Source organism: Lotus japonicus, chromosome 5, assembly GCF_012489685.1.
Source record: "Lotus japonicus ecotype B-129 chromosome 5, LjGifu_v1.2".
Taxonomy (NCBI): domain Eukaryota; kingdom Viridiplantae; phylum Streptophyta; class Magnoliopsida; order Fabales; family Fabaceae; genus Lotus; species Lotus japonicus.
Genome location: NC_080045.1, coordinates 67727384 through 67743573, shown reverse-complemented (window position 1 = coordinate 67743573; position 16190 = coordinate 67727384). Strand labels below are relative to the sequence as shown.

Genomic DNA, 16190 nt, shown 5'->3' with positions numbered 1-16190 from the left:
ATTATGATGATGATATGAGGACACATACATGATTACATGACATGATGATGATATGAACAGTTAGTTAGTTTGTGTGTTCCGTGACATGCGTTCCTATAGATAGATAGATGAGTACATAAATAGTCCACCCGCTTTCTCCCTAGCTTCATACCTTGAAAGAAGAACAAGAAGAAAAATGGAAGCGTGGCGAAGAAAGGAAGGTGATCATCAGGAGAACAAGAACAAGAAGTTGTTGCTTGAAGGCTACGTTGAAGAGGCGGATCTTGCCAGGAGCAAGAGCCTCACCGATGACGATCTCGAGGAGTTGAAAGGCTGCGTCGATCTCGGCTTCGGCTTCAGCTACGACGAGATCCCCGAGCTCCGAAACACACTCCCGGCGCTCGAGCTCTGCTACTCCATGTCACACAAGTTCTCCTCTGCCGCCGACAGTAGTTCTGATCCTCCTCCAGCGGATTCCATCGCCAATTGGAAGATCTCCAGTCCAGGTGACCATCCAGAAGATGTCAAAGCCAGGCTCAAATTCTGGGCGCAGGCTGTTGCCTGCACTGTCAAGCTCTGCAGCTAGCTAGCTAGCTATAGCTAATTAACATTCATTCATGAGAACCAACTCGATCAGAAACGATTGTGATTGTGATTGTGATTGTGATTGTGATTGATTCACTACAGAGGTTGTTTTACCAATGATGGGTGGACTGGACGGAGACCTAAGCTAGCTAAGCTAACTGGAACAAGCTAAGAAGATGAGAGAAGCCGATCGAGGGTGTACGTTGTGGTTGTGTTACTTTCAGCTGAGTCGTCGATCGTCTGATCTAATCTTCCGATCCAACCCTAAATTCCATCTTAATTAATAATGTTATATATTCTCATTCTGATCATTGTTATTCTTGTATCTATTTGCATTTCTGGGTTGCTTATTGCTTCCTAGCCTCATTAATAATCAATCAAACTAGCTAGCTAGCTACTTTAATTTCCAATTTTGGCTTAATTTCACTAATTTTGATATATGCATGCAGTACTGGAACTGGTGGTGACAGACTCCAATTAGACCTACACTTCACTTCACCTCTGCATGCATTATATTTGCTGAGGTAACTAACTTAACTGCTCTGCTCTATCTAACATTAATATTCCACTTAACCCCTTTCATGCTCACAAAAATGGCTATTCCTACTTCTCGCATGCTTACATCAACCATTTCTGCTCGTGTTCCAGACCCAACTAACTCGATCGGAGGAGAAGCTTCTGGTTTTCAGAGGAATATTGTCTTATGTTAACAAACTCATGTAACAAGTTCTAATATCACACCCTCGATCATTAATTTAATGGTCACACCAAATTGTTCTTCAAGTGTTCTACGGAGGGAAAGGATTACTTTAGATTAATCAGACAAACTTTGTCATTGGTTTTCCCTCAACTAGATGGGAATTTGGATACCAAAACTTAACCAAGGAATGATTTTATTTTCGATCTTGTCTTGTTCAAATACTTACTTGCTGCTCACTACTCATTCTACTTCTCAACTGCTTAAAAGTTGGAGCTTTTTAGCCTAGAAAAATTGCTCAACATATGGAAAGTAATAATAGATGCGTATCAATCAACCGGTCTCTATTTGGAATCAATCTTCAACAATCAATCAAACCTAAGTAAGTATACTACATGATCCAAATCTGATTCTATCTAAATAAAGAAAAGATTGATTATGATTTCATAATTGTGTTTGAGTAGTTCAACTTGTCAATACGCTTTCATTTTTTGTGTCAATTCATTATGTGATCATGTTGTTAGACATGAATTATTCCTGGTGTAAACTCACTTCTAACTAGAGTTAATTTTACAAAATACATTCCATTCCAAATAAATTCACATACACTCATCCAAAATCTTAGCAGACTAGCGTTAATCTTAATAAATCTTGTTGACATGAAGCAGCACACTGGTGTCAAACTTCATCAAATAATATAGAGGTGCTCTTACCTTTCATCATTCAGGATCGTTAACCAAATTTACCAGGCCGGACCCTATAAATGTCTTCAGGCCAAATGAAGAGAACGAAAAACTGAATATAAATTTTAAGGGGCACAGGGAACTCTAGATGACCACAATTTATTTAATTTTATTTTATTTCTTTTCTTTATTTAATCATTATTCTGAAGAGCTTAACAAGTTTATGTAATGGTTTTTGGTAAAAGGGCAACAATGCTACAATTCTAGTATTTGTACCTACAAAGAGGACCTTTAATTTATATCAGTTTCATGTTTGCATCCACTTCAGCTATATCATTTTCATCGTTCTGATCCACAGTTGGACTCTCCTTTTCCTTCAGATTCTTCAGTCTTTTGTCTTGAATGTGACGAACATATTGTGTCAGTATGACATGAAGTTTAGGAGCGATTCTAGTTGTTGAGGGAGTATTGAGCCCTGCCATCTTCAAGGTCCTGCTGAGATGCTTCTGAGCCTTTTCAAAGTGGTCAGGGCAGAGAGGTGGAACAGTTGATCTCGTTACAGGTTTCATGCAAGTTATAGGTCGTCCATCTTGTGCACTGGAAACAACAAAGTCACTTAGTGTCAGTTTGGTTTCTCATTTGCATCTAACACAAACAGAAAAACACACATTCCAACATATCAGCAGAAAAGTAAAAATCGTCATTGAGTTCTATGAAAATCCAAACATATACACATGCCAACAATTAGAAAAACATTTCCACTCAAAATCATAGGATCATAATCCTTTAATGTTCTTGTCTTGCTGTTCCCTGCAGGGCATTGACCATATGTGCTCTTGGGCACATCAGCAATTGATTGCAGCAAAAGATGGTACGAGTTTATTTGCGCATATCAGCATTCCCTCATTTCACTAAAATTGATTATAACGATACTCTGTTGGGTCCTTTGAATCCATCAATTAAAACTTTCAGGACATGTCTCTGTTGAAACATTCCCATCAGAGACATGAATCCATAATTCAGTTGTTATCAAAGGAAGTACGGAAACCATAACATAACAAGTTAACAACTGTTTATACAACACAACTTATCCACCACAATTCAGCATGACAGTGAATCTATACAAACATAAATGACTTATAAAATATACAAACATGTTAAAGTTCATAACTCGTTGACATGCACATTGCATATATAATTACACGATACAAGCAAATTATCCCAAACCAACAGAATCAGATCAATCATTTGCAGCTGATAACATATATATGGTTTCTCAAAATTGTAAGAAGCAATCAGAAATTGAAGGAAGAGCATAATTGGATTTCATTTGAGCATGAAATTAAGAAGAAAAGTTGCAATTAAGTACCTTTGGATAACATAAGTGCATGGCTGGTAAAGCAGCTGCCTTGGATCAGAAAGGATGTGAAGATGGCAGAAGGAGGTCAAAGGCATGGCGTTGGAAGGACAACCCTGAAAAGCACAGGGTTGGGGCTGAGGTTGGGGAATTGAGTCATCTTCGAAAGGGGAGAAGGGATACTGAGTGGTGTAAAGAGTGAAGAGGTGGTGAATGAGAGTCCAGTAGAGGTCTCTGTAGTGCCTCGAAAGGAGGTTCAGGTTCTGCAAACGACGCCGAAGGAGCTCACAGCGAGTCAGGTGGGTGGCACTCGACAGTGGCGGCGCCGCCGAGGATTCCGAGGTGGGATTTGGGTCCATTGAGGTTGAATTGGCGCCGCACAGACACGAAGGCAGCAGCAGGGCCGGCAAGGCATGAAACATACAACTGTAGGAATATATATAAACTCATCTTTAAATATTGTATGGAAATGTTTGTCTATGTTTCTTCATCGATTTTCCTTTCCAGCTTTACCCCCATTTCTTCTCAATCTTTTCCTTTTTTATAGGGGTGAGGTTGGAAAACCAAAACAATGTGGATTGAGTTTAATAATTGCAAGTGTCAAGAAAGCTAAATCAATTGAGTTTATGGTAAATAATAAGTAAGAAAATTTATAATTTTATTTTTTTTTAAATGACTTATTAGTCCAATTGGACTTTTAATCTCTATCATACAATTCATGTGTGATTTAGGTTCCTAATAATTTTCTGAGAATTGGTCCCTCAATTTTTTCAATTCACATAATCAAGTCCATCTTTCACATTTTTTTATAGAAGGGAGGATAAAAGCCCAGGAAACTAAATTAATCCGCATAAAAATAACCCAGCAACATCATTCCTAGGATAATCTAGCTGGGGAAATGGAGTGTTTTCACAATTAAAATAGACATTCTGCACTTCATAACCAAGATTTAGCTATGAGCACATCTATTTGCCTCGCGATAGACAAGATGGAAAAACATCTCTCAATTTGAGTTGGCCAACTACACAATGTCTCTAACAAGATCAGTGCCAGGGTGATTCCCTAGACACTTCACTATGATGAGACCATGAGCAATCTTGGAATCCATCTCCACTTGAAGCCTTTGTTGAGATAAAGCACGGGGCAAGCCTCAACCCTTTTAAAATCCCTCGTAATTATGTCCTTAGGGAAGTATTGGTCCCGAAGTTGCAGTAGAATAGAACCCTTTAATAACCTTGACCTAGGTGATCTCTTAATAAACCTCCACAAGCTGCCTTGCAACTTTGGTTGTATTTGATTTCAAGATACCACCTTGGGGGGGCCTCCACACAACCAGATTTTCATGCTTTTGAAGCTTAATATCTCTATCAAGAAGAAGCAAGTTCTTCGTTATCTGATTAGTTCACTTAAACCCTCTAATTCTCTTCTTTTTTTAAGTAAAATCTTTACAAATGGAATCAAGCTAATCATGAAGGTGTGGCGTGGTGGTTGCCAACTTCGTTCTTAGATCATAAGGTCAGGGTTCAACTGTTTTCAGGGGAAATGAATCACATTTCGTAACCAATCGTTGACCGCTTAGTGCGAACATATGCAATGATGAGATTAGCGACTATCTGTCGCTCGTTTGTGACTGACAGACCATTGATATGTGACTAACAGATCTGTCACTAGTTTGTGACGGACAGACTTGTCGCTAGTTTGTGACTGATAGATCCGTCGCTCGTTTGGGACGGAGAGACCTGTCGCTTATTTGTGACGGACGGATCCGTCGCTAGTTTGTCACGAACACTTCTATCTCTATTTTGTGACGGACAGATCCGTCGCTTGCTTGTGACTGGCAGATCCGTCACTAGTGTGTTATGGACCGAACCACCGCTAGTTTGTCACGGATACTTCTATCCGTAGTAGGGATTTAATAATATAGCGTAGAGAAGGAGAGTAATTAACCATTGTTATTGTTTCTTTATTAATTAAAATATTTAAGCTCAATAAATTATTTTATATAATTTGTACTTTCTCTAATCTTATTATAAGTCATTTCTTGTGAAAAAAAAAAATTGTTCCTAAATATAAGTCACTTTCTAACATTTAGGGAGTATTAACTATTTTTTTTTCCAAATATACTATCATATTTAATATGAAAGAGATAATGGAACATTGAATTGTTAACTTGCAAAGAGAAATTCGTGGAAAATTAAATAAGAGTAATGTAAGATGTTCATCAAATCTTTTACAATTTTATTGATAGTAACTACATCTTTCACACATGAGATATGAGACAACATGAATAAACGTCATTTCCTATCCCTATATATGCATTTAAATAACATTTTCTTTATTGACCCATAATAATATGATAAAAGATGAAACACCAAAATCATGTAATACATGTAAAGAATAAACACTATATTAGATAGAACGGGTTGGAGTAAATATACCAGGAAACAAAAATAATAAAAAGGAGAAACCAAATTTCCAAGATAATGAATAAATGTAGTTCAAAACCCATATTGGTATGCCAAAAGCTCTTTCTTACGAAGCCATTTTCTATGCTCTATCAAAATCTTCAGCAACTGACTGTCCTGTCTTCTTCACCAGCATAAGAAGTAAAAGAATTCATGCCTTTCTAAACCATGTCGAGGAAAGCAATCCCAGAAAGCAGAATTAAGTTTTTAGCTTTATTATGACTTTAACTGTGTGGAACATAGCGATTTCACCAAAAATAAATTCTTTGAAAGTTCCTGCAAGGATATGCAAACAAATGAGTGGATTGTTAAAGCATAATATCAGTTATAGACTTTTCCCAAATGAGTTATTTGAATTGAGAAAAGCATGGCATTTTATTTGCACTAGACATAGGAATTGCTCAGGCTAGAACTAATGTAAGTCATATAGAGAAGCAAAATTCATTCAGCAAGTCAAGAAGCTGTGTTATCCATAAAATTAAGCTAATTAACCAGGAATCCGTAGAGGACAGTAACAAGCAAAATGGAAAGAAAACGTACAGTAGGTCAATCTAGGTGGGAAGCAGTGGATGTCTCTCAACATGCCCCGTACGATGAGTGGCCTGAAAATATTTATATTAGCAACATAACAAGAACAACGAGTTGAATGGATAAAAAAACTGATCGTAAACACAAGATGATGACAGATATGCACCTCCTCATTTGCTCCAGCTGCCATATTTATAAAGGATTCCTTTGACCTGGAATGAACACAAGGCATTTGTTACTGCAAAGGACTTATTTTCTTTCGAAGGTTTTCTTATCATGTGGCCAACAATTATAAAATTTTCAGATGCACCAATCATGTAAGGACTTATTTTTTCTCTTCCCTCAGAATGAGTAAATGGTTAGTCAACATATCAGGAAGTACGGAAATCAAATATACAATGGTCCGAAAAATGAGGCAAAATAAAGTAGATACACCATTGTCTCACTCACAAAAATGAATCATTTTAGATCATAAAGAATTTGACAAGTACCTTTGTTTGTCATGAACATCGTGTAGTTCCACCACACCATTCTGTTCTTCTTCTTTGGCTTTTGACAGCGGTGAAAAGAACTGAGTGGAAATAAGAGCGGTGGTTGGTACAAATAAAAAATGCTGTTGGCTATTTATCTTACTTCTTAAATATTGTAATTCATATCTGATAATCTTAAATTGCCAGCTAAACTTCCAAATTCAATTTACCTGGTGCATTGAGATGAATACAATAGAAATTCCAATTAAGAAGTTCATTGTTAATTTATGTCCAAACAGTACAGCGGATGCTATGCCCGTAAAGATTGTGGCGACGGTTGAAGAGTACTTTTTCAAAATTGTATCTGCAACACATTAAACAGGTTATTGACAAGGTACACACTTCCAATATTAGGCATATTTACTACAGATGATACCGTTACCAGTAATTTGTTTTTAGCTTCTAATAAATGCATAAAAAATATACAGAGGAGTGATCAAGTTAAGCTTTTGGTTGTCTCACTCTCACACTATTCAACAATTTTTTATCAGATGATTATATCTAGAAATCCACAGTTGGATTGAAGGTTATTATCACATAGATGTGTCTGTAACATTTATATCGATCCAAAATTATTTGATGTCATGGAGATACTTCAAGATTAACATCGAATAGACATTTTGAAAATATGTAAAAATGAGAATCCTTTGATTATAAATTTATTGTTTAAATTTTACACAAAATTAAGGTTGTAAATAGTTATGATTCAATGATAAAAGATATGTTCTATCTAAAGTTATTAACGGTGTAAGAATACTAAAATCATATTATTGACCTGCATATTTGAAGAAGAAAGAGGATAGAATCCCTTGCGCAGCATTGTTAGCAATCAATAGCATAGTGGCTCTTGAATGACCTTCTAGGATATCAAAGCTGCTAGGACCTGGAACATATAAATCAGCAACATTAAAATCAATTAACAGTTTGAGCAACAGAAAAAGCAACAATTAACATTTCTATCAATAGATCTCTCAAGTCAAGTATATCATGTTTTGAATCAACAAATGGAAGTACACCATCAATAATTTAGGTATTCAACAAGACAACAACTATTAGTTATTGATGGTTTACTTCAATAATTCAACCCTCAAGTGTCATGGCATATGCACAAAAACAACTATATATTGCCTTGTTCATTGCTTGCCAACCCCATCACATGTTCATTCATGCAGGTCTATTTTGAATTAGAAAATCGATCATGAGGTTAATTAAACATAATACTTTTAACCATCACTAGATAACACACTGGCAGGAGCTTCATACACAGATTGTCCTCTTATTTAGTCTGTGAAATGAAACCAAAGTGCAATCCAGTATTTTGCATGATTTGAAAACTAGAATTTTTATCCAGCTCACTATGAAAAGAATTAACATTGAAATAATAGTTTTCCTATCTGGGAAAAATATTCAGTTTTCTGTTTCATTTTACAAAAACAATTTAAAACAAAGCATGCAGTAACTTTTTTTTATTAATTTGTTTTTCAATTGCTCAGTACCATGTTTAAAATGTCAACCGGTGTCCAAACATTTGAGATTCATTTTTCTCACCTTTGATAACAACAGTCCCAAGTATTCCAAGAAAATTGAATATAGCTCCGTACCCATATAAGAATAAGTTCTGGAAATCAAGAAATAAAGAATTAACATCTAGATAATAAAAAAATTAAAGCAGTAAAAGTATACAGGCACCACTAAAGTGCTATTCTTTAAATTACCCATTCATTTTATTTTACTACTTTAGTCTTCCAGGATGATGAAATGATTCTGTATTAGTTTCCTTATCTTAATTTTCATCTTATATTTACCTCATGTTAGTTGCTTTTATAAAACATCTACCCAAAACCCCTGCTTATCCCCAGCCACTGAATGAAAATCTCAGTGACCAAGAAAAGGCAGAACTAGATAATTAACATTGTAGACGGTCCAGCATTATAAGGAAATGCTAATTCTCATTCCATGTAGAAACAGAATTTTGAACGCAATAAATGATCTTCAGGACTTGATAAAAATGTGCTCCGATTATGAAAACTTTTCCATTCTGAATATATCACCTGCAGATAAATGCTTGTATCATATTGACTCTTCAAAGCATACTCATTATAAACAGAGGCCAACGAAGGAACAGTGACCTGCAAAATTATTCCCAGTTTAAAATTTCACAAATAAAAAAGGAAAATTAGTAAATGTAGATAACAACAAAATTACTTTGAAATGAACTGATTGCACAATAACAATCAATAAATCAAAAGAGTAAATAATAAACACCACTTACAAAGACCAACGTATAGAGATATGCACCCATTGTGACAGGAAGACCCAAAGCTGTACTTCCTTCAGGTAAAGATCTTAGCTGATTTACACTTATACCAATGAGCAATAGAGCAAGAGCTTCCCACTGTAGCAAAAGATTAAATCAAATTTTCACCCAAATAAAAGCAATTGGGATTTATGTAACAGTTACAACTTGCTATATTAAAGAGCCTAATGGCCACAGAGCACATTTCATATCCCTATACAAAGATAGATCTTATGCACTAACCTGAATAATGGAAAACCGGCGCTTCATAATCAACTTTAACAAAAGTGCTATTACTAAGACCTGTAACACGCACAGTTAAGAGTCAACCATTACAAACTAATTCAATTAAAGCAACCTATCAAGAGAAGACTACATCCAACTGTTTCAAGGAATAATTGTCAGAAAAGCAATTAAAAAGATTGAAAAAGAAAAAGAAAAAAACAAAGGAGAAGAAAATAAGAAAAATTCTAGACTGAAAAAAAAACTCAGATGAGAACAATGGATCAAAACTAGTAAACATAAAATGTAATGTAGGCAGAAGTAATAGGTTTAATTGAAAATCATCCAGCAGCTATCACAAGAGATATACCATATGCAATACATAGACAAGCCATAATTAAGCTCATAATAATACTGATATGCAACTCATACAGAAAAGTGAACGAGAAGTTACCTTCAAATTACTTAACATCTTCACAGTGGCAGGACTAAAATAAAGCTGCATGAAATGTAAGTCAACCCGTAAGTTACATCAGGTGAGATATATATAGTGTAAAATGCGACTAAACACCTATAGGTGAGTTCATCATTTGATTCACTTCTCTTTTCTATTCCTTTTAAAGAAATGAGAATGACACTATACTTGGGATCAAACCAGTGTTGTTAATGGCGGATAGCGTCGCGTAGCGGCGAGCCCAAAATCCGCAATAGCGCTCTAGCGTGTAGCGCTATGGCTGCTACGCTGAAGGAGGAGGAGGAAGAAGGAGGAGGAGGAGGAAGGAGGAAGAAGGCAGCAACAGATCTCTGTTTTCATCGTGAAAAACAGAGGGAGAATGCAGAAGCAAGGTTGAAGAAGAGTAAAACGCAGCGTTCCATTTAAAGAAACTGTGAAAGCCCCAGAATGCCCTTAAAAAGTTTAAAATTATGTTTAAATCTGAGGGCATTTTGGGGTTTTCCCCCTAAACAGTAGGGTTTTTATCCTCACTTGAAACACTGCGTTTCACTAAAGAAACGAGAACCCCAAATTGCCCTTAAAAAGTTTAACCTAATGTTTAAATATGGGGGCAACTTGGGGTTTTCGCCCTGAAGATTAGGGTTTTTCCTCCTTCTTTCTTCCTCGCGCCGCTCCAGACGCGATTTTGGCCGCGATTGCGGCCGCTACCCTCCGCGACGCGATTTCCCACCGCAACGACCTCCAGCGTCGCGGTCAACCACCGCTCCGCCACGCAGCGCCGCTATTGCGCCGCGATCGCGCGCTATTGACAACACTGGATCAAACATAACACTTAAGATACAAAAATGCATAACTTCCATAATGTCCATTCACCAACACAAACATCTAAGGAAATATATCAGATTTCACACATGATGATGATCAACATAAGACTCATTAGCTGATTATAATATGAACACTATGTAAATTTAGGGTATTAGGATATATTATCATTTACATTCAGTTTCTCTCAAACTCTCTCAAGCTTTCATCTTCACACAAGGTATCTAAAGCTTCTCAGTGAACCTGATCCATGGTTCCCTTGCAGTTTCGTTCAAGCTTTGATGAAAAGAACTTTCTTTTGTGGAAGCAACAGGGAAAAGTTGTTAAAGGTCATACACTAGAGCTTTGTGGTGAATACGATCATACCACCGAGATTCATCTCAGAAGCAGATTACGACTTTGTTCTCTACATTGAAAATCTTAGCACAGTATCCTTGTCTCACAAGTTGCAACTGATTCATGCATGCACGCATGGAAGACATTTTATTTGTTTGCAAAAAGTTCACCAACAAGAATTTGCAGGTTGTCCATATTCTTGCCCATGGTCAGTGAGCTGATGTGCATATGAAAGCTATGTCCCCCACAATATTTATTGAGTTCAGAAACAAGCTCAAAGTTTGTCACCTTCTTGGCACACCCTCCTTGAGCTTGTGCGGGGAATATTACGATATATGCAGAAGCTTAGCTCTAGTGTGGCTCTATGCAGTGCGCCAAGCTGTAATCTTACAGCTTGCATGACAGCTGTCAGCCAATCACAACTATTAGTAGGAAGTTACAGCAGTTGTATATCAGTTAGGTTGTTATAAACCGAGTCAAGGTAAGTTAACCCATAGCCAGCTCCACCAATACACGTACTAGCTGTGGTTGTAATTAATTCATTCAGAATCATAAGTTACATTTAGTTTCTCTCAAATCCTCTCAATCTCTCACGAACTTTCATCTTCTTACACAGGGATTATATGGAAAATGAGGAAAAGACAAAAGACCTTCGAGTTATGTTTGATCTTATCAGATGATAGAATGATAGATGAGTTTCATAATACAAATCACCTACACCTATTTATACAAATTGTCAATGTCAAGACCTAGTATAGTACTACTAGCATAATCCCAGCACAACAAGGTTATAATGAAAAACAGGCTCCAAACAAATAAATAGTCCTAATATTCTAAGAAGCAATGGGCAATTCATAATGCTTTTATGATAGCTTTGAGCATCCGATTTTGAAAGATAAATCCTAAGCACAGACTCTGGCTACAGATATGTATGGCCAACATTATCCACTAAGGACATAAAGTTAATGGTTCTTGAGCCTTATATGTAAATATTAAACATAAAAGGCAGATCTCTAATAAAAAAATTGTAGCCTGAATCCTTATATATGCATTATTAATGAGATGATTCTACATACCTGCATGGTAAACTTCAGATAGTTGTTTATAGCATACAGAAATGCTGGAACAGCAAGAAGGACATTGTTGCGAGCTGCCTATGGGAGACAAAATTACACTTAGAGGATAAATATCGAAAAGCTAACATCTAGCATTTTGAAATTGTTTAAATTTAGATATATATATACACACACACACACACATACATAAAGTAAATATTCAAATAAACTTAAAGTCAAGATGCTTTACTATATTCCATATTCACTGTAGTCTCGTTGATATGAAATACAACTTATCAAGTCCGTAAAAAAACCAGGTATCTAAGATTAAAAGTAAGAATGAAAACTGTGTGCTACATATACACCTTAATATGGTAATGAAGTTGATGATTTTTTGCTAACTTAAATAAAACAAACAACTTGAACTGAGTAATTCAGTCCAATCCTAAGAAACAGGGAACCTAGACATAGCAAACAAAAAGTACTGAATATCCTATATCAGAAAAACTGAAGTCTGTTGGATTTTATATATGGTTTTCACAGATCTGCCAATTCAAGCAAAATTAATATTATAAATAACAGTACCTGCATAAATATAGAAATTGAGAGAAGAGGCTTCTCCCCAACTTTTTGATTCCTAGCCTGCACAATCAACCAAACTTTAGGTAGATGGCAAGACGCACCATTATAAATCAGGATTTTCACAATTACCAGTTATAATATGCTTCCGAGATTAAGTTTACTTTTTCAGTCTTACGAAGTTTTCAGTATTTTCAGTCCGACCTGTGTTTGTCCTTGAGTTTGTGTTCCCATGTCTCACTGGTTCTTATTTTAATGTATAGGTGTTCTTCATTAGTTTAGTATTATTGGGAAGCCGAAAGCTTTATACTTGGTAAATTAGGATTACTACTTTAGTATATGTTTGGTATGGATGTAATGCTTCTAACAAGAAGCATGATGATTTACACGAGCAAAGTCACCAATACTAAGGATCCTGAGCGAAAAGCCTAAGCCAATTTAATTCCACAAGTTACAATATGTCCCTTCAATATACCCAGACTATCCATACCCATTTTCTTGCTCAAATGGCCTTAGAGCTATTTTTCCAAAACCAGATTTAAATTTAGTTTAAAGCTGTTATAAATCCATGAAGCCTAAAACCCTAGTTCTGAAGAAACCAAACAAGTACCAATAACATGCCCTCAAATAACATTCAAAAGAATCTCTCTCTTTATTTATATAGAGGTGGAAGGAGTAGCTTCTTGAGCAAGTTACTTAACTAACTATAACTAGCTTGTACAGCTGGATAACTAACCGCCTCTAAGGGACTGATCCTATACACTCGAGTGAGTAATACGTACCTTGATTATCTACTTGTTACTTGACCCAACCCATGCTTTAATTAAAAGTAATTGAAATGACAGCATATAGATAAAGGAAAAGAGAGAGTTTAGTTTACCTGGAGAAAAAGCATAACAATAGCAAAGAAAACCTTGGTGATCTCTGTCAAAAAATTAACACTAATTGGGCTAAAATTGAATTTGCCATCGACCTTGGACATATAAACTAGAATGGGCTGAAGGCCAACTAATATACAGTCACCACCGACCAAGAGGAAGTTAAGGACGCGTTGCTTGGATGTTATCCTACTCTTGTGGCGATCATAAGCCCTTGATATAGATTTGGTGGTTGGAGAAACCAATTTGGAATGGCAAACACTGCATTCTATCATCCCGTTCTTCATCCCACACCCACACCCTCCCTATCAACTCGATCTGTAACGAAATCAGCGAATTCAAAACCAATAAATCAGATCTTGTTGTTGAGAAACAGGTAAACACATGAAATTAAATAGGAATTCGAGGAGAAAGTAAAGATCGAAAGAAAAGGTACGAAATCAAACAAAATAGGAATGAATATATTATATATGCAGAGCTGAGATCTGATATCGCAAAATAGAAATTGAGGCATCACCGACAAGACATACCTGACTAAATCGAGTCGAAATCGAGCATTAACAGGAGGATTAGTTTGATCTGGAGCTGGCGGCAATGGATTTGAAGTGAGACAGACAATTGAGATGTGAGAGAGAAACAAGGAATTGGAATTCACTGTGCTTCCTTTCTTTCTCTCTATCAATGGAAATAAGAGAGAGATGCCAGGAATATGCAGAGAGAGAGAGAGAGAGAGAGAGAGAGATCTGCGTTTGTTTGTTTTGCGAATGAATTATGAAAGAAACAAAGTGCGTTATGCTGTACTAGTATTATACCTTACATTATTTGTTTGCTTCGAATTTACAAGATGTGAGTGAGTGACGCGAGGATAGGTGACGGGCCAATCAGGTAGGTGTCACCGTTCTCAGGACTCAAACGGGATTTACTTTTACTCCTTTATTATACTTCATGTGTTATTTAGATCCCCTTATACTTACTTGCTTATCAAATTCATTCCTTTTAAGTTTTAAAATTGTTACAACTAACTATGTCCTTTATCCATTTTCACAGAGACAAACAAACAAGATACAAAATGAGTGTAAAAATGAGTGTAACAAACATACCTTAACACTATGTTTGTTAGAAAAGAGATAGACTAAGAGAGAAACGAGAGATAGGGTAACTATCCTTATTTGTTGAAAGGGAGGAAGAGAGTGTAGAAATGAGTCCAACATTGCAGTCTTCTCAAAATGAGAAGATATGAGACTGATATGCTTTTATTTATTTGTTCTGTCAGTCTTTGGAACTTATTAGCAGTTTCAAGACACTAAAAAAGTGCCATGAACCACAAAAAATCTTCAATGTTGAATAAAATAAATTTTTAATATAAAAAGTAATTTTCTCTTTTCTCTATCCCTCTCTCTTATATCTCTATTATATCAAACAATTTATAAACAAAAAGATGAGCCCTAGATGATTTATTCCATCCCCTTGGTTTTCCTTTGTGTTCCAAACACACCAAAGATTCTGTTTTCAACTCTTAACCCATCCTCTTTCCTTGATAAATGACCAGAAATAAGCACAATGTTCATTAGCCTTAAAAAACTAGGGGACCGAAATTATACAAAATCCAAATTAGAGGACTAAAAATATAATTAAGTGTTTAAATTTCTATTACAGTTCGGTGAGTGCGTCGCTGTGGCTGATTGGGTGGATTCATCACTCCTCCACACACCTCCATATTATTATTATTACACGCGAAATATGTGTAGCCTTTTCGTTTTAGTTTCCTATTTTTTTTTCCAGGTTAGACGTTTCTTTCGCTTCGGTTTGCAGTGTTGTGCTTCTAAACAGACTTTAGTGCTGTAATAATTACTATACTATAATAGTCGTGGGAGAATACAAACTTATTTATATAGCAAGATTTATGAGAATATTCTAATTCTTCTTGTAAAAATGCCGACACTTTCTTTCATTCTTTATTTTTAAATTACTTATTCAAGACAATAATTTGATATTCACTATTTATTTTACAACTATCTTTCTAAAAGTCATTGCTTTAGAATCACAAGTTACTTTTAAAAACTCATTATAATTAATAAGAGCGTTTTATTATAATTTTTTTCAATCTCTTTTCATCCATTTTTTCCATCTGGTCAATCCTCTTTTATCAACTTCCATTCTCACTAGACACAGTAGCTTGATCTAAGTTTATGGAAACAAGATCAAAGTTATGGAAACAATTTTCGAGTGATTACAAGTTATCACGGTTTTCATTATTTCCAAAAATAACAAATCATATCATAATTTGAAGTAAATAAAACGAATAATCATACGAGAAAGATTTTTGTAACCAAAAAAAAATACGAGAAAGATTTTGAGTAAGAATCTTGACTCTATCTCATAATCAATAACAAAATGAAGCCAAAACATTACAAAACCCACAAAAAGTCTGGGCTCTGTCTCATCATAATTAATAGTAGCAAATAAAGCTAAAACATAAAACCCTAAAAAAATCCGGGCTCATTATCAGTACCAATAGCAAAGAAGATAAAATATTTCTAAACATTTCTTAATCAGGGTTGCATGAAACATCTGGTCACATAATAGTGCACAGCGAATCTGGAGTCCAAAATGGGTGGATTTTTGGCCTTGGCGGCGGTTGAGGGTAAGCCAAAAGTGGAGTCTCATAGTAAGCTTGGTAACTGGTATAAGGATCAACTCTACCATGAAAAGAATATCTGGAAT

General features: G+C 35.7%; 2 protein-coding genes and 1 long non-coding RNA gene across 5 annotated transcripts; 1 reads left to right on the top strand and 2 right to left on the bottom strand.

Moving 5' to 3' along the window:
• Positions 1-560: 560 nt before the first annotated feature.
• Positions 561-3791, top strand: LOC130717457 (uncharacterized). 3 transcript variants are annotated; one of them, XR_009012318.1, is made up of 4 exons: positions 561-1088; positions 1213-1643; positions 2761-2815; positions 3349-3791. It is a non-coding gene; the product is annotated as an uncharacterized LOC130717457 (long non-coding RNA). The 3 variants fall into 3 exon arrangements; XR_009012317.1 differs by having other exon boundaries at positions 3199-3791; XR_009012316.1 differs by having other exon boundaries at positions 2325-2815; positions 3199-3791.
• On the bottom strand, positions 2094-3723 carry LOC130717456 (uncharacterized). The gene is made up of 2 exons (XM_057567687.1): positions 3314-3723; positions 2094-2541 (listed from the first exon to the last, which is right to left on the bottom strand). The coding sequence occupies exons 1-2, from the start codon at positions 3721-3723 to the stop codon at positions 2241-2243; spliced, it is 711 nt and encodes a 236-aa protein (XP_057423670.1). The 3' UTR covers positions 2094-2240.
• Positions 3792-5619: 1828 nt separating the features above from the next.
• On the bottom strand, positions 5620-14256 carry LOC130717551 (CMP-sialic acid transporter 3-like). The gene is made up of 15 exons (XM_057567805.1): positions 13997-14256; positions 13469-13784; positions 12595-12651; positions 12031-12108; positions 9797-9841; positions 9364-9423; positions 9097-9219; positions 8876-8953; positions 8373-8442; positions 7600-7707; positions 6995-7128; positions 6786-6865; positions 6461-6506; positions 6307-6368; positions 5620-6042 (listed from the first exon to the last, which is right to left on the bottom strand). Exons 2-14 carry the CDS (start codon positions 13751-13753, stop codon positions 6318-6320), a joined length of 1215 nt encoding a protein of 404 aa, XP_057423788.1. The 5' UTR covers positions 13754-13784; positions 13997-14256; the 3' UTR covers positions 5620-6042; positions 6307-6317.
• Between the last annotated feature and the right edge of the window lie 1934 nt (positions 14257-16190).

Coding starts and splice junctions, on each gene's coding strand:
- LOC130717551 (XM_057567805.1), bottom strand. CDS start 13,753: ATGAAGAACGGGATGATAGAATGCAGTGTTTGCCATTCCAAATTGGTT. Junction 12,652..13,468: donor TTGTTATGCTTTTTCTCCAG/GTAAACTAAACT, acceptor TTGATTGTGCAG/GCTAGGAATCAAAAAGTTGG. Junction 6,507..6,785: donor GATGTTCATGACAAACAAAG/GTACTTGTCAAA, acceptor TGTTCATTCCAG/GTCAAAGGAATCCTTTATAA.
- LOC130717456 (XM_057567687.1), bottom strand. CDS start 3,723: ATGTTTCATGCCTTGCCGGCCCTGCTGCTGCCTTCGTGTCTGTGCGGC. Junction 2,542..3,313: donor TGCACTTATGTTATCCAAAG/GTACTTAATTGC, acceptor TGTTGTTTCCAG/TGCACAAGATGGACGACCTA.